The sequence below is a fragment of the Misgurnus anguillicaudatus genome, chromosome 23 (assembly GCF_027580225.2).
Source record: "Misgurnus anguillicaudatus chromosome 23, ASM2758022v2, whole genome shotgun sequence".
NCBI lineage: Eukaryota > Metazoa > Chordata > Actinopteri > Cypriniformes > Cobitidae > Misgurnus > Misgurnus anguillicaudatus.
Window position 1 is genome coordinate 8,787,566 of NC_073359.2, and position 18,118 is coordinate 8,805,683.

General features: G+C 36.0%; 1 protein-coding gene across 2 annotated transcripts; it reads left to right on the top strand.

Annotated features, from left to right (window-relative positions):
- Window positions 1–997: 997 nt before the first annotated feature.
- vtg8 (vitellogenin 8) lies at window positions 998–14,622 on the top strand. Of its 2 annotated transcripts, XM_055217149.2 has the most exons (30): window positions 998–1,144; window positions 2,038–2,286; window positions 2,367–2,528; window positions 2,605–2,741; window positions 2,836–2,986; window positions 3,905–4,062; window positions 4,137–4,302; window positions 4,398–4,523; window positions 4,686–4,889; window positions 4,997–5,214; window positions 6,785–6,882; window positions 6,959–7,083; window positions 7,160–7,255; window positions 7,497–7,616; window positions 8,211–8,397; window positions 8,464–8,743; window positions 8,841–8,973; window positions 9,404–9,605; window positions 9,700–9,971; window positions 10,648–10,698; window positions 10,819–11,025; window positions 11,105–11,247; window positions 11,458–11,596; window positions 12,618–12,744; window positions 12,821–13,004; window positions 13,080–13,174; window positions 13,293–13,387; window positions 13,471–13,636; window positions 13,726–13,884; window positions 13,973–14,622. In XM_055217149.2, exons 3-30 carry the CDS (start codon window positions 2,478–2,480, stop codon window positions 14,080–14,082), a joined length of 4,200 nt encoding a protein of 1,399 aa, XP_055073124.2. In that variant the 5' UTR covers window positions 998–1,144; window positions 2,038–2,286; window positions 2,367–2,477; the 3' UTR covers window positions 14,083–14,622. The 2 variants fall into 2 exon arrangements, with proteins under 2 accessions (XP_055073124.2, XP_073718097.1); XM_073861996.1 differs by lacking the exons at window positions 998–1,144; window positions 2,038–2,286; window positions 2,367–2,528; window positions 2,605–2,741; window positions 10,648–10,698 and having other exon boundaries at window positions 2,838–2,986.
- Window positions 14,623–18,118: the final 3,496 nt, after the last annotated feature.

Here is an 18,118-nt window from a genome sequence, read left to right on the forward strand (position 1 = left end):
ATGAATACTTAAATAATCTTTAAATATTTTTATTTTTGTGCATATGTCATATATTTTTTGCTTATATTTTAGTATACTGTACTTTGCAAAATTCTTAGGCCACCATGCATGCCACAATTAGATTAGTTGTTTTTGCAATGTTATAGTGATCATATGTAATTGTTTCTCAGTCTATTTAATAGAATACATCCACAAAATAGAGGAAATGTGCATGTAGTATTAAAAACTCTATAAAAATGTTTTTAGGGTAAACTCCCCTTCCACTTGAGCAATAGCAGGAAACTGCAGGATCTCTTAAACCTAAATAAAATAAAATCCTAATTTCTAATTTTAAAGAAATTACTCTTTTTACTTCATTCTGCACAAAAACACTCAAGATGTGTTTAGCGCCAAGAGAGGTCATATTTCCTGTATTTTCTGTTTGTATCTTAATAAAATAGATTGAAAAATAAATATGGATGGACATTAAAACTTCTAAAACAACAAGTCTGGTGGTGGTGGCCTAAGAATTGCACAGTATTGTATGTTAATAAATATAAAAATATATTGTTAAAACATTGTAGGCTTTCCAGATCTAAATGATAAATGGATCAAGCACTGAAGTCCAGGTTACTCTGGTCTCTCATGCACTTCTCTGTTAAACCAATAAGCTGCTTAGACTGGATACATGTTGATTCTAGTTAATCATACATTATGAGTATCAGTATTTTGCCAGCAAAGCTTGACTCTAAAGCCACAACCATGAGAGCTGTTATCATCATGACCCTGACTATAGCCCTTGTGGGTAAGTAACCTAAAATTTTGATCTTAGTAAAAAAATCATAATACCCATTACCCATAAAACCAACATTTCAGGACTAATGTTAAACTTTCCTTGATATTGCAGCAAGCCACCATGTAGATCTTGGTAAGCATAAGCAAACTGTAAAATCTCATTTTATTGTGTAAATATTATGCGCCTTCAAATGTGTAAATGTTATTTTGCGTTTTAGTCCCCGTGTTGGCAGGAACTGAAACCTTTGTGTACAGATATGAAGCTTTGCTTTTTAGCGGTTTTCACCAAGACGGTCTGGCCAGAGCCGGCATCAAGATCAACAGCAAGGTGTACATTAGTGCCATATCTGAAAATACATACATCCTTAAGGTAAGCAGTATACCAAGAATAACACAGCGTATTTTTACTAACAAATCTAGGCTAAAGTCTCATAATGTAATACTGAGATTAGCATCAAAGTTTGATTTTAATCATTGATTTCACTTTAAATTATGTTTTATTAACGTAGTTCGGGAGGAGCACGTCAAATAAACCACTTAAGTACTTCCAGCTGTCTATAATCAGTAATCAACAAATACTAGTACCACCAGCTGTCCTCAATCAGTAATCATCATATCTACCCAATCAGCACAAAGCAGGCCATATTTAAGTCACAGTTTAACTCTCCAAAGATCCTCTGCAGTCTTCAGAATCCCTCCACCACCCTGCCTCCTCTCACTCTCTAAGTTAATTCCTAAACCGGGGGGGGAGATACTCTGCGTTCGGGCCCATTTCCGAGCTCAGAGCCCTCTCCCCGGACAGCACGCCAAATACGTTTACTAATTTAATCTATCCAACTTATTTGTAAGTGTGAACTCGTGAAAGAGATAGATTACCCAAAAATGAAAGTTTGTCATTTACTTACCATCAAGTTGTTCTAAACCTGTATGAGTTTCTTTATTCTGATGAATACAAAAGGAGATATTTTGATAAATGGGGGTTATCACACAGTTGACGGTACCCATTGACCTCCATAGTAGAAAAAACAAATATTATGAAAGTCAGTGGGTACCGTCAACTGCATGCTTAAAATCATCTTTTGTGTTCATCCGAATAAAGAATGAGTGGGAGTAAATAATGACAAAAATTTCATTTTGGGGTGAACTATGTTAGTATGATTTTATGTCAAAACATATAAAACTTGTGTTTTCACAGGCAAGCTAGCGTATAATTGAAAAGCAGCACATAAATGTATGACTATTAATAGTTTGACATTTCTTCAGCTCTCACATCTTCAGCTTTTTGAGTACAATGGAGTCTGGCCTACAAGTACGTTTTCTACTACTAAGCTTTCATCAGCCCTGGCCACACAGCTCCAGATTCCTATTAAATTTGAATACAATAAGGGTGTAGTTGGAAGGATATTCGCACCTTCACAAGTCCCAACCGCCATTGTCAACCTGCACAGAGGAATATTAAACATCCTTCAGCTCAACCTCAAGAACACTGAGAACATCTATGAGATCGAGGAAGTGAGATCAACAGAAATAAAATATTTATGATTCTAGATATTAAATCTGTGGTCTTAATGCATTGTTTTGTTTCTGATAAGGATGGAGTTCATGGCATCTGCAGAACTCAATATGTTGTCAGAGAAGATGAAAAAACGAACAATGTTGTCATCACCAAGTCCAAGGATCTTAACCATTGCCATGAGAGGATAATGAAGGATGTTGGCTTAACATACATTGAAAACTGCGCCGACTGTCAAGAGGTCAGACTTAGAACTTCTCCTGAAGTTATCTAAGCTAAAGTTAACAATTTTGATAATGCTGATTTTCTCAAAATAGGGAGTTAAAAGCATCACTGGAGTTGTAACATATAACTACATCATGAGGCCAACACCCATTGGTCTTCGGATCACTGAAGCAACAGTCCAAGAGCTTCATCAGTTTACACATCTTTATGAGACACAAATGGAAATTAGGTTAATTTGTATATACTTTTATTGTTAATGATTTTAAACTGTGCACAAAAGTACAGATTTGCATGGTAAAAATATGTTTGTATTTTTTTTTCAGGCAAACCCTTACTTTTTTGGAGACTAAAGCAAATCCCATAATTTTAATCAGTGCTGAATATTTAGCCCGCGGATCTTTACGATACGAATTTAGTACTGAGACTCTCTGGAGCAGCATTCAGCTAATGAGAATAAATAATCCACAGGCTCAGGTGAGAATATATATGATATGTGACCATGTCTGTGAAAACAAAACTAAAGTCTCACACTGCAAAAAAATGATTTTCAAGAAAAAAAGTGTTTAATATTTTTGTCTGGTTTTCAGTAAAAATATCTAAAAATTCTCAAATTAAGATGCTTTTTCTTGATGAGCAAAACAACCCAAGAAAATAAGTTTAGTTTTTAGACCAACAATATCAAATTTAAGTGGTTTTGTGCATAAAACAAGCAAAAAATCTACCAATGGGGTACATTTTCTTGAATCTAGTGTGTAAAAAATCAGCATTATTTTTGCTTACCCCATTGGCAGATTTGTTGCTTGTTTTATGCACAAAATCGTTTAAATTTGATATTTTTGTTAAAACCACTTGTACGCAATAATCACATATGCTAAAATCAAATACTAGGCCATAATTATAATGCTGAAATATACAATTAACATGATTATATTTTATATTGTAATATTTTTTGATTATATATTATTATACATAATCTATATTATCATTATACATTATATTATACATTATTATAGCCTACTTATTTTTCCACACATATAAAGAAGATACACGTAATGACAAATCTTCAGGCTTTTCTTCCTCACTTTTTAAATCTCTATATAAGTGTCTGCTTGATGCCTAATGTAAACCTCATGTAAATGTAATAAGAAGTCCAAAGTCAATCACTTGATCTTCTGTCTGTATCTGTTTTCAATATTTGACATGATCTAAGTCAATTTTAAAGATATCAAGGTCATATTTTCACAGAACGTTATTAACTATCAATCATACACAAAGAATAAGTTTCACAGACTGGATCACACATTTTTATTCTAAACTCTTTAACACTGTCTTCAGTTTTTAAATGAGTATGTAATACTATTATAATAGCTTTCTATATTTGTTTTCATTAAGATAGTAGATGCTCTGAATCACCTTGCTACCATAAAACTGGAAGAGGTCCATGGAGATGTTCCTTTAAAATTTATTCATCTTATCCAGCTTTTGCGTTTCGGAAATTTGGCTGATATTGAAGGAATCTGGGCTCAGTTCAAAACCAGACCAAATGTCAGGTACATTTAGGTTTAATTCAGTCTTAAACCGGTGTGTGGACATTGTTACTTATCTACAGTATGACTCTTCTAAGGAAATGGATCCTAGATGCAGTTCCTGCAGTTGGCACTCTAGCTGCTTTGAAATTCGTCAAGAAGGCATTTTTGGCAGGTGAACTTTCTATCTCTGAGTTTACACAGGTCCTTCTGGCTGTGGTGCACATGGTCACTGCTGATTCGGACACCATTAAGATCTACTCTGTACGTACACTTATATCTGAATATTACGCAAGGTGCAAACTCATAGCATGTCATATAATGTCTATAACCTCTCCGTGTACTGTATAAACACAAAGGGTCTGGTTCTGAGTCACAAGGTTCAACAAATACCAGGTCTACGTGAGATTGCCATGCTCGGCTATGGGACAGTGATTGCCAGGTACTGTGCTGGAGCTCATGTATGCCCAGTGGAACTTTTAAAGGTAAAACAAATTCTTTACTTTATTTATTTTACTTTATATGAGTGTATATGTATGACCCTGTCTGTGAATCTAGGTTACATTATGTAGGAACATTTTATGTAAAAAAAATGCAGGCAGGGTCACATATCTGGAGATAATTATTTCTTTCTCTTTTTCTTCAAGCCCATTCATGACATTGCAGCTGAAGTGACTGCTAAGAATGATATTGCAGAAATCACTCTGATTCTAAAAGTATTGGGCAATGCTTGCCACCCTGCTAGCATTAAACCCATTGTTAAGATTCTATCTACATCTGCATTCCCCTTGAAAGTTCAAGTCGACGCCATTTTGGCTCTAAAAGCCATTGCCAAAAAGGAACCCAAACAGGTTAGTTTGAGATATCTGAGTCATGCTTTGCAATTTTACTAAATTGGTGATTGATCACATTAGTAACATCATGTGGGTTGCCATGTGTATTTATGTTTGCGCTTCAGGTCCAAGAGGTAGTTCTGCAGATCTTTATGAACAAAGATCTCCACCCCGAGCTGCGCACGGTCGCATGGATTGCGCTTTTCGAGACAAAGCCAGGCATGGGTCTGGTGACCACTCTTGCATGTGTTCTGCAGAAGGAGACAAATTTACAGGTGGCCAGCCTTGCATACTCTCATATCAAAGCTTTGACAAAGAGTACTTCACCTGACCTGTCTTCAGTGTGAGTTTACACTCAACACATGCCTGAAATACATTGGTAAATATATTTTTATATAGCAAAAATTATAACGTCTGCTTATCTCAACATCTTATTCTTCACAAATTTTCTCTAGTATTAAATATAAAAATTGTAAAAATATTTTTAGTGGCTAGTGATGTAGTCAAGACCACCTAAACCAAGAACAAGCCAAGAGTGTGTTGAGACCCAGAGACAACCTTCCGTTATCTGCTGTGAAGCCATTTTCGGTTATCCGCACGGTGACCCGCTGCCAAGATGGTGACGGCAGGTTCTGCCTTCTCTGGGCTTCAAAAATGCTCTTTACAAACCTACGGGTTAAGTCATGGACACTACGTCCATATTTTTTACAGTCTGTTGTTGAGACAAAGTCAAGACCAAGACTTTGAGGGGTTAAGACGAAGATAAGACAGCCTAACTTGACGAGTTGGCTAATGCGTATGAATTCATACAAAAATTTACGATGATTTATAAAAAAAATAATAATGAAACATCACCACTAACCCAGCCCCCAACCCAAACGTCACAGGGGGAGCAAATCGTACAAAGACCTTAGGTCGTACAAATTAGTATGAATAAGCTTCTTGTAAATATGTACAAATTGCCATGAGACAACATGCAATAATTAAATGAAGGTTTTTATTATTAAGGAAAAACTAAATCCAAAACTACATAGCCCTGTTTGAAAAAGTGTTTGCTCCCCAGTGAAAACATAACTTAACTGTGGTTTATTACACATAAGTTCAATTTCTCTAGCCACACCCAGGCCTGATTATTGCCACACCTGTTCGCAATCAAGAAATCACTTAAATAGGACCTGCCAGACAAAGTGAAGTAGACAAAAAGATTGTCAAAAGCTACACATCATGTGAAAGTAAAGTAATTGGGATCTATCTGTCTGGAAAATGTTATAAAGCTATTTCTAGACCAAAATTACCCCAAGAGTGCAGCAACAACTCATCCAAGAGGTCACAAAAGACCCCACAAAAACATCCAAAGAACTGCAGGCCTCACTTGCCGCAGTTTAAGTCAGTGTTCATGACTCCACCATAAGAAAGAGACAGGGCAAAAATGGTCTGCATGGCAGAGTTCCAAGACGACAACCAAACTAATGCGAACTTGGGTTCTGCAGCAGGACAATGATCCAAAACACACCAGCAAGTCCACCTCTGAATGGCTAAAGAAAAACAAAATTAGACTTTAGAGTGGCCTAGTCAAAGTCCTGACATGAATCCTATTGAGATGCTGTGGCATGACCTTAAAAAGGCGGTTCCTGCTTGAAAACCCTCCAATGTGCCTGAATTACAACAATTCTGCAAAGATGAGTTGACCAAAATTCCAGTGCTGTAACAGACAACTTGCAAGTTATCACAAACGCTTGATTGCAGTTATTGCTGCTAAGGGTGGCCCAACCAGTTATTAAGTTTGGGGGCAAACCCTTTTTCACGTAGGGTTATGTAGTTTGGGATTTTGTTTTCCCTTAATAATTTACAAACTAATATCATTCAATAGAGCTGCATCCGTCCAGTCACAATAGTTTTTTTTCTCTTTTCAGTGCTGCAGCCTGCAGTGTTGCCATCAAGATGTTAAGCCCCAAACTGGACAAACTCAGCTACCGTTACAGCAAAGCATTACTCTTGGATGGTTATCAGAGTAAGGAAGTCTTAATGGTAACACACACACAGCAATGGTTTCCTCATAAATGTTATTAATCTGTTTCCTTGGTCAGATCCTCTAATGGCTGGTTCTGCTGGAAGTGCTTTCATCATCAATGATGTTGCCACCATCCTGCCCAGAGCTGTTCTAGCTAAAGCACGTGTTTACCTGGCTGGAGCTGCAGCCGATACGATTGAGGTACAGTTAGTAACAACTATTTTGAATTTCTTTTTTTTCAAATTTCTGCATGACCTTAAATAGTGCTTACCTTTAGGTTGGCGTCAGAACCGATGGAATTCAGGAGGCACTTTTAAAATCTCCATTTATGGATGAGGACAGACTTCCCAGGATGAAACAAGTGCTTAATGCAGTAAGTATATTATGTAATAATAATAATATTCAAGTAGTTATTACAAACCCACCTTACAGAAACAATACTGGTGTGCATCTTGAGACAAAACATTGGCACTGATATATTTTAAGATATGACATGCATTTTTGTCTGGAACAAGGATAGGCCTTGTCCAGGAAACTACCCCAATATGTATTATCAATTCAATGCTTCTTTAAAATGACATATTTTCTTATCTGTTTACTGTGATACACTGCAGCTAAAGGCACTCAAGGCCCTGCCAAACAAGCAGCCCTTGGGATCAATCTATGTGAAATTCCTTGGACAAGAGATTGCTTTTGCAAACATCGACAAAGCAGTTCTTGATCAAGCAACACAGGTATGTATTTTGGTCATATGTAGAAAGAAATAGCCGTCATTTCACTATCTAGGTTAACCATAGACCTGATATATTTTGACTATAAGTAACCAACTTGTAGCCCAAATGACCCTGAATTTGGTTACATGTCGTTTTGGCCAAAATAACTTGCGAGATGTATGATAAAAGTCAGGGATGGGTAACTTCGGTCCTGGAGGGACCTGCAGAGTTTAGCTCCAACTTGCCTTAGCACACCTGCCAAAAAATTTCTAGAATGCAAAGTAAGACCTTAATTGGCTGCTACAGGTGTGTTTAATTATGGTTGGAGCTAAACTCTGCAAGACACCGGCCCTCCAGGACCGAAGTTGCCCATCCCTGATATAAGTCTACAGTGATTACAAAGTGTTTGGTTTCATTTATTTATTTCTTTAATTTCTTTTGGGGGGAGGCTACTGAATGGTTAGACATACAGTATATTGAAATTTTTACTGTTGGCCCAAAATTTGCCTTGTTTTAGCCTGGATGTTTTTTAAATGCAAAAATGCTTGTTTGGCTCAGATTTCTGTGTAGTCAACTCGAACATTTTTGGAGTTATAAATCCATATCTATCTATAGTTTGCTGTTGGAGGTCATATACATGAGCTGGCTGTTGAAGCCCTTAAAGCCTTGCAGAACGGCATCGCCTTCCAGTATGCCAAGTCCTTGCTGGTAACAGAAATGCGCCGAATCTTTCCATCAGCAGCCGGTGTGCCCATGGAGTTCAGTTTGTACACTGCCGCTGTTGTGGCTGCTAATCTGAAAGGTAAACCTGTTTTTAAAAGAAAATCATTATTTAAAAATTGTAAACCTGATTTGCTATTTTGTCCAGTTCAGGCTATTGTTACACCACCTGTAAGCGAGACCATCAGTATCGCCCATCTTATGAAGACAGATGTGAAGTTAACTGCCGAGGTTTCACCAAGCGTTGCTGTACAAGCTTTTGCTGTAATGGGGATGAACACTGGCTTTATTCGGGCTGCTTCAATAGCTGAAGGAAAAATCCACACATATTTGCCTCTGAAAATCGAAGCGAAGTTTGACATACCAAATGCTAATTTCAAGATACAGGCCTTTCCTGTTGTCTTTCCGGTGCATGTTGCAACTGCGCGGTAGACAATATTTTGATTTGTTAGATATATATGCTTACCATCATTATCTTTACTACATCCATAACTGAATTTAAATTTTCTTTCTGTTTAACACTAGTTGTAATACTTCGGCAGTAGCTGGACACATTGAGGAGGTTGTTGCAGAAAGGAGTATACCAATTGTGCCAGAAACAGTAGTTGTGCAACATTCAAAAGAAACACTTGGCTCTACGGGTTCAACTGGAGGTTTGGTAAGACAACGGTTGCTTATGTGACTCAACTGTAAGAGCTAACAAGAACTGCTAAGGCAATGGTCGGATTTAGCAGGAAATTTCAGTTGTTTTTCAATACACGTAAAGTAAGTAGGTAAAGCCCAGAGCAAAGTTTTTTTTGTTACATGTACATGAACGTACTTGCACACTCTACGCAAACATTTGGCGCATTGGCATTGCGACAAAATGCAATGCATCTCCTGGGCTACATACTACATTTTTCTGTACGCACATGCGTAACAGGTTACAAGAAATCTGGCGGTGCGCAGACAGTGCGTGCGTATTCTGATGATGAAATTTGAACTATTTTTCCAGCTTACTGTAACCTGCAATATTATGTTTTAAACAGAGATGGCGATAGAGAAGCAAAACGAATAGATTGCTAATCTTTTTGTTCCTGTTTACACAGTCATCTGAATCTGTTATGCCACCTGCTATGGAGTCTGAAATGAAAACTAATGTTCCACTTCACAAAACTCAATGTTCTGTTTTACCTCACATTGGAATCAAAGTATGCATGGACGTTATGTCTTGTAATGCAGCCTTCATCGAAAACACCACCCTTTATAACATGATTGGACAGCATGGAGTACACATTACAATAGCTCGAGGCAAGTGCCAATATTCAAACATATGGAAATGCAAGTGTGCTTGGCTTAAGTACCTTAGTGAAAATTAGTTATTTAATTATTTCTTCATTGACAGCCGATGGTCCTGCAGTTGAGGGTCTTGAGTTGGATGTCCAATTGGGCCCAAGAGCAGCTAAGAAACTTCTTAAAAAGATCAATGCTAATACAGAGACCTCCAAAGTCAAGAGCATACTGCAGAAACTGAAGTTAACTTTGGAGGGTGAACAGAGGAACAACAATTTAAGCTCAACCAGGTTCTTCAATCACAATATATTTAACTCCCATGACAGAAGCAGCAGCAGCCAAAGCTTCAGTTCTAGCAGCTCTTCCAGCTCCCATTTGTCGAAAGTGAGTCTTTTTATTAGGATAGATGACACTTCAGTTTATTCATCCTTGTAAAAAGTTAATGTCATTTAAAGGGGACATATCATGAAAATCTGACGTTTACCATGTTTAAGTGCTATAATTGGGCCCCCAGTGCTTCTATCAACCTAGAAAATGTAAAATAGAACGACCCAGTAACTTAATTTTGGTAAACCATTCTCTGTATGCATGTGAAAAAATAGATCATTTAAATTTGGCTCCCCTTGTGATGTCAGAAGGGAATAATACCTCCCCTTAATCTAACCACAGCACTGCCATTTAGTGCAGAGATCAGCACTTTGCTCACACCTACAAAGTGGCAATTTTAACACGTTATAATAAATTATCTATATGGTATATTGAGATAGAACTTCACATATGTACTCTGTGGATACCAAAGATTTATTTGACATCTTAAAAAAGTCTTGTGAAATGTCCCCTTTAACTTATTTTAAAATATATATCATTATGCGAAAATGGTTTGTGAATATTTTGTTGCACTGCCTACTCATTCCTCATACACATAATGTTGGTTATTTGTACAGTATACATAGTATTTTTCATTTTATATATTTAATATCTCTTTATACATGTATTCCTGTGTTTATATACTTCCATATATACTAGGCTTATAAGGCAATAAAGGGCATATCTGTTCCAGGAGCTCTCCAATCAAAAAAGCAGTGAAGGTTTTAAGGCCATTCAGAAAGGGGTATGATCAGTTCATTTGATCAGTCTGTAATTTTATTAACCCTTTTATTTATTTATTAACAGTTTGATTTTGTATTCCTAACAAAGTGGTAAGCATTCATGTGTCTTTATATGGCAATAGGCACGATTTCTTGGGGATTCTGTTCCTCCACTGGTTGCTATCATTGCACAAGTTGTAAGAGTTGATCGCAAGTTGCTGGGGTACCAGTTAGCTGCTTACTTGGACAAGCCCACCTCAAGAGTTCAGATCATTGTGGCCTCCATTGCAGAAAAAGACAACTGGATGATGTGCATTGATAGTGTTCTGCTGAGCAAACACAAAGCTGCTGTAAGAAAATCGAACGTATTTACAGTTAAGTCACCTCTAACCGTTACGATAAAACATTGAAAACTCGCTTCTAATCTAGGCAAAGATTGCCTGGGGTGCACAGGGCCAGCAATATGCAGCAACCATCAAAGTACAGACTGGTCCCTCAGATGCGAGTCCTGTGGTCCATTTTAAAGTGAAGTGGGAGAAGTTGCCCACTTTCATCAAGAAGTATGCCAAGAGGTTGGTTCCTCTTAATCCAACTTTTAATCTGTTTATTATCACACTTGAATACCACTGAGATTGGGAAATAGATTTTACAAGTATACTTTATTTTTTATTATACTGACGTGTATATATCTTTTTTAATGATATTTTTGGAAACAAACCGCCAATCAGTTCAGGTCTGTGAAAAGGTAAAATGTATGTAGTCATTTTAATTTTTATTTCAAGGTTGTCCAAGTACATTCCTGCTGCAGCTCAAATGACTGGATTTTCCACTAACTATGTAAAAAACAATGCGAGACAGATTGAACTTATAATGCGTGTCCCAACTGAAAGAACCCTAGACATCATTATCAAGACCCCGGCAGTAAGTAACAGTCTTTTGTCACTAAAAGGGGTTGTACCTGCATACCCATGCCTAACCTGAAATACGTTTTTCCTGGTATTTACACTGTCCATGTAGTTGTATTTTAATAAAACACAGCCGATTAAAACATTCAAAAGGGACCGTAACGAATCATCAATATACATCTGTAAGTCACCAATACGCTTCCTGTACACGGCAAGTTCTTGACATACTTCAGCGAAATACGATTGATCCTGACCATAGGTTGCCAATTTCGATTTCCGCAAGTGGGCGTGTAACACTTAAGCCCGATTTATAGTTGTGCGTAAGTTCTACGCCGCGTAGGCTATCCGTAGCCTGTGCGTAGCCTGACGTGCACCTCGCAAAATTTTTAACAGCGCAACAGTTCTACGCGGATTGGTCCACCAGAACCCCTCCCGTCAGGTAAAAAAAACTGCGTCATGGGTATTTCCATTTGCGACGGTGAAAACAAAGATGAGCCAAGTTGAGGAGTTATTTAACTAAAACTGCAACAAAAGTCCCTGTTTATTTACCTCCATCATTGCTGGTCTTTTCAAATCATACACAACAGGCTGCCTTTTTCTTCTTCGTTTGTGTTAGCAGCTTCTTCTGTGACGGTCGCGCTGCTACTGTGGTTACACGTGTGGATACTGCCTACCAGCAGTCTGCCCGTGTGTTTGCACGTCGACGCGGACAATGACGCAAAAGTATAAATGAAAACCGACGTGGAACCGACGCTGTCGCGGCTACGCCATAGGACCTACGCACGACTATAACGAGCCCATTAGGTTACTTAATAACAGCAGACGCTACGGGAGCGCCCAAGTGCTTTGGTAAGAAGGCGTTTTCGCACTTTCTGTGTGGCTTTAGACACTGAATGTAAGTCCTTTCAGTGCCTCTAGTGGACACTCCAACTGAAAGATGCAGAAATATGTACCAGGAGAAACATATTTGTGAAAAATGTAGGCAGAGGTACATACGTAGTTCGTTTGACACCACCTTAAAATCTGTGGATTTACAGATGACCTTGTCAAAATTTGGCTTGGTTCTACCTCTCGCTTTGCCTTTTACAAGCGAGTCTACATATTCCAATGAAGAACAAGATTTTAAAGGCATCATGTGGAATCTTTATATAGAGACTAGTACAGGTTAGTTAAAACAGTTAAACAAACTTTATGTTTTGTAAAAAATAAGTCAGCAACTTTTGTTCATCTTGTGATTTAGCTAAATGCAATATGGTAGGAAACACATTGACCACATTCAACAACAGGCAGTACAGCTTTGAAACTCCATATTCCTGTTACCAAGTCTTGGTTCAAGATTGTACTACAGAGCATAAATTCATGGTCTTAATGAGAAAGGATGATGTTTCTGAGCACAACGCCCTGAAAGTTAAGGTGGCTGACATGTAAGTACAGCTTTCTGGGTTCTTTATTTCATCTTTGCAGTATGTAGAAAATCACAATCTTTCTTTACACAACAGGGATGTTGAACTATATCACCAAGAAAGTGCGATAAAATTTAAAATAAATGGAACTGAATTATCAACCAACCATCTCCCATACAAGGACCTAACAGGTTGAAATTCTTTTTACATTCATTGCTAAAAAAATGTGGCTTTTACTGTAATTTTTACTGTTGTTATGATATGCAATTCAATTTTTCAAAATAAATGAATGAGGCTTTTTTTTCATAGGAAGCATACAAATTGTAAAGAAAGGTCAAGGTGTCTTGCTCTTTGCCCCAAACTATGGTCTTCAAGAGGTCTATTATACAGCTGGCCAGTGGAAGGTAACAAAAAACTGGAAGATCATTAATGATTTTTCATGAAATGGATGGATATTTTCATCTAATTTACAGTCTTGTTTCTGCAGATTTATATTGCGGACTGGATGAGGGGGCAGACTTGTGGTCTTTGTGGAAAGGCTGATGGAGAAATCAGGCAGGAGTATCACATACCCAGTGGATACCTGACCAAAAGCCCAATAGTCTTTGCCCACTCATGGGTGCTTACTGCTGAAAGTTGTCTTGATACTAACCGTAGGTGTTCAACTGCTAACTATGTAACAACATTGTATTAACAAAACGTAAGCTAATCAAATAATTTATTGTACAATGTTTTGTTGTAGGGTGTCACATGAAGCTTGAAACTGTTCAACTGGCAAGGCAGATGTTGGATAAATATCATTCTGAATGTTACTCTGTTGGGCCTCTGTTGCGTTGTTTGCCCGGTTGTGTGCCAGTCATGACCAGCCAACTCATTGTTGAATACTACTGCTTGCCATCTAGTAAGATGTGTTACCTCAAAATTTCCCCAATTTATATTGATTTTTGTATTTATTTAGCATTAATTATGATTTGATGCTTTGATTTTAGACTCCAGATTGAACTATTCTGAAAATTTGAGCAGCAACTTAAGGAATAAAGAAGATCTGAGGGAAACTGAAGTTCACATGGACTGTTATTGCTCTGAAAGCTGTGTTTAAACTGTATGCCTAAAGTGCATCTGATTGTGACTTTTAGTAAGAAATAAATAGTAATTTAAAGTAAGAAAATAAATATATGTAACGTATGACTTTCCCTGACAAAAATGATTCATTGAATTTAATCAATTTTTTAAGGTAAGTGGTTGCAATCAATTTATTTAAACTACATTTAAACAAAAAAGATTAGTAAAGTAAAATAAAATGTAAAACTTTTGTTTAAATGTAGCTTAAATAAATTGATTGCAACCACTTACCTTAAAAAAATTGAATTCAATGAATCATTTTTTTCCGTGTATAGGTGGTCCTGTAACAGATTATATCCACATGAAAAAAAGGTTTAATAAATCTGCAGATGATGGCCTAAAATTGTCAAATAAATCATTGTCTATTGTATTGTATTTGTAGCCATGTTTTGTATTTTTTAATATCACACAATCATCAATGACCAGACAGAAATGTGATTTACAATTACTATCTTAAAAAACAAGTCACCATTTTCTCACAACTACTGTATGTTAATATGTTAAATCCAATAAATGACTTAACACTAATGTTTCAAGTTTTATTGGTCACATGCATACAGTATGTGCAACTTGTATTGGTCACATACATGCATACAGCTTGTCATGTAATGCTTGGTACAAATTATCCCCACAGTTCATGGTAAGATATGCCAGTGCAAGTGCAGTGTGTTTTTAAATGAAGGCCCCTGAAACATTCATGTTAGTCTGGGACTAAATGCATATAAATTGGAAATGCATTGTGGTAAGCCAAAGGGCAGTATGAAATAGTGTATAATGGTAGATGTGCAAAACAATCTAGATTACATTTTTAATGTACAATGTAAATGTACATTGTACAAAGTCAAAGTTGAGCTGGAGAAAGTGGTTCTTACACTGCAAAAAATATAAAAAAAAATATTTCTTTGTATTTTTGTCTTGTTTTCAGTAAAAATATCAAAACATTCTTAAATTAAGATGCTTTTTCTTGATGAAGAAAATAGGTATAGTTTTTAGACCAAAAATAAAGGCGGAGTCCACGATGTTTGAAAAACGGTTTGGAAAAGGAGACGGGCCGACTACCAAAACACACATATAGCCAATCAAATCAAATCAAATGCCGGGTTGCATATGTGTGGGGGCGCGTCTATCAACAGAAGGTCCAGATTCTATTGGGGTAGGGGCGTGTTTGTTTAGGTGATTTCAAATATCAACATTGGCTTTCAAACATCATGGACTCCGCCTTTAAGTGATTTTGTGCATAAAACAAACATCTTAATTTAAGAATTTTTAGATATTTTACTGAAAACAAGACAAAAATACTAAGAGTGTAGGAAGTGTTCAGATAAAACACACTTTTTGAACACTGTTTAATTGCTTTATGTAATGTTATGAAAGACATGAATGCTGCAGAATGTACAGCGTGTGACCTTATTGCCATAATAATGCGTGTTGCCATTGCCTTGATATATCTAAAAATTCTTAAATTAAGATCTATTTTCTTTGATAAACCAAACGACCCAAGAAAATAAGTCTAGTTTTTAGACCAAAAATATCAAATTTGAGTGATTTTGTGCATAAAACAAGCAAAGAAAAATCTGCCAATGGGGTAAGCAAATATTTCTTGAATTTTTTTGCTTACCCCATTTTTTCCTACCATTGTCGCTTCGGTTTAGGGTTAGATTTACATAAAAGGACATCCTTACCCAAACTCAACTCTAACCCTAACGCCAGACGACAATGGTTTAAAAATCAGAAAATATAAACAAAGAAATAAAAAAATAATATAAACCAATATTTAAAGTGACATCCTAACGCAAACACCAAATCTAACCCTAAATCGTAGCAACAATGAAAAAGCAGTTGAGTAACCAAAACGTGACAATGACGCATAGACAGAAATTTGTGATACGATCATGAAGAAACACGGAAATTCATGACAGTATCACGAAAAAGAATTAAAAAAATTACGTGACTATAGGTACATAATTTCGTGAGACTGGGTAGCAGCAATCATAGTACACTCTCAGAAAAAAGGTACAAATGTTGTCACTGGGATGGTACCTTTTAAAAACGTCCTAATATGTACCAATTTGGTACAGATATTTACCTTTACCTTTTAGGTAATAATATGCACATTAGTGGTGCAAATGTGTAGTCTCAATTAGAGAGGCTTTTTTGTAACCTTTATTTAATTTTAATGATTATTCTATCAATTTCCCAGTAATCTAAAACCAATGCTTGTGTGGCTTGTTGAATTGTATTATTATTATTATTTACCATTATTTTTTTATTTATATTTAATAAAAATATTAACCTCTATTACATTAAAATATAATTAAACTTCTATGATTAACATGTGTACACTGTAAAAAATTAGCTGTTATTATGCAGCTGGTTGCCAGTAACTTACTGTAGAAGATAAAAACTGAAAATGTTTCATGTTCATTTAACTTTAAACAAACTGTTTCCAGTAAATAACATAAATGTAAAATCTACAGTAAGTTACTGGCAGCTAGTTGCCAGTAATACCCAGTCATGCTGTAATTTTTACAGAAATATTTTACAGTGTACATTTAACATGCATGTATAAAACATTGTAAACATGGTCATTGCATACAGTAAATTCAATTTGACATTAAAAACAACTTAATGTACATATATTAAACACACATATATCAAACATAATACTGTATATTGAACATGCTAAAAGCTGCTTAACGCAGTCACTGCTTTGAATGAATATTGATTTTTAAAACAATAATTGATTTTAAGACAATAAAACATGTTTTTTAAGCATTTTAATTATTTGAACTTAAAACTTGTACCTGTGGAAAATTTCTCTATGTGAAAATGGCTTGCATAAGGTGTGCAAAGTTTATGTTTGTTATCTTTCAATCAGTTAAATAAACTAATTTGAACTTTATTTTTTTTTTTTTTGCTGACAGACTTAGGGACCAGGGTGACCCTAACCCAAAACTGATCAAGCCAACTTAACATCATGATTATTTTCCTAATGTAATCAAGTTGAGACATACCAGCCTGCTGCTGTCCAGCTTATCAAAGGAAAACAATAGTAAAATAAAGACAATAGGGCAAATTAATAAAAAAGTCAGCTGCATTAAAAAATTTAGAGGTATACGATTTCTGTCATATAATGCTCTACTTTTATTTAAAGCAGTTTAAAAGCGAGATTAAAGTAAAAATTACTTTGTTTATTTAATATAACCTTTTAACAAAACTATAGCAGACCCCATCCTAATAACAGCCAAAACTTTACTGATGGTTTTAATGAAGTTTTATTGAGCCTTGAAAACTCCAACAGATCACCGTAAGAGCTAACAAACAAGTGGAAAATGCTTATCAGCCTTTATATTGGTGGTGGTTTGAGGAGATTCCCCCATTCATATGTAAAGCGCTTTGAGTACTAAGAAAAGCGCTATATAAATGTAAGGTATTATTATTATTATTATTATTATTATGTTCATAAACACTTTGACTGCATTATCGTGACAAATATAACACAGCATTTACTTAAATCAACAGTTTAAATATATGAACATACACACCTTATGCCCTTTAGGGGGGTGCTATCAAAATATAAAACTTAAGGAGCTGATGAACCATAGTGTAGATATGTTTTTTTACAACCGTGACTACAATGTATGCTGCCGCTTTTCAAAATAAGAGTCTCACCTTTATACCAAACCGGAACATCATCATATAGCTCGATAACTGAAAATATGTCAAAATATTATTTAAACAAATTAAATTTAAAATAAAGAGAATATAGATCATATAAGAAGAAGAATACAGCGGCTAAGAATAAACCATAAGTGAGCGTAATAATAATGTAACGTATACAGTAAAGTGCTAAGTTAAGCCAATGTTGGCTGACTCTCCCGGGGATGAAAAAACCCTAGGAGAAAAACGCTGTGGGAAAACTCCTAGGAGGATAACAATTCTGGGTCTGTTTGTCTCATTGTCCTCGGGGGTACCGGACGAGACAGGGAGAGAAAAACAAAATCCTATTAGCA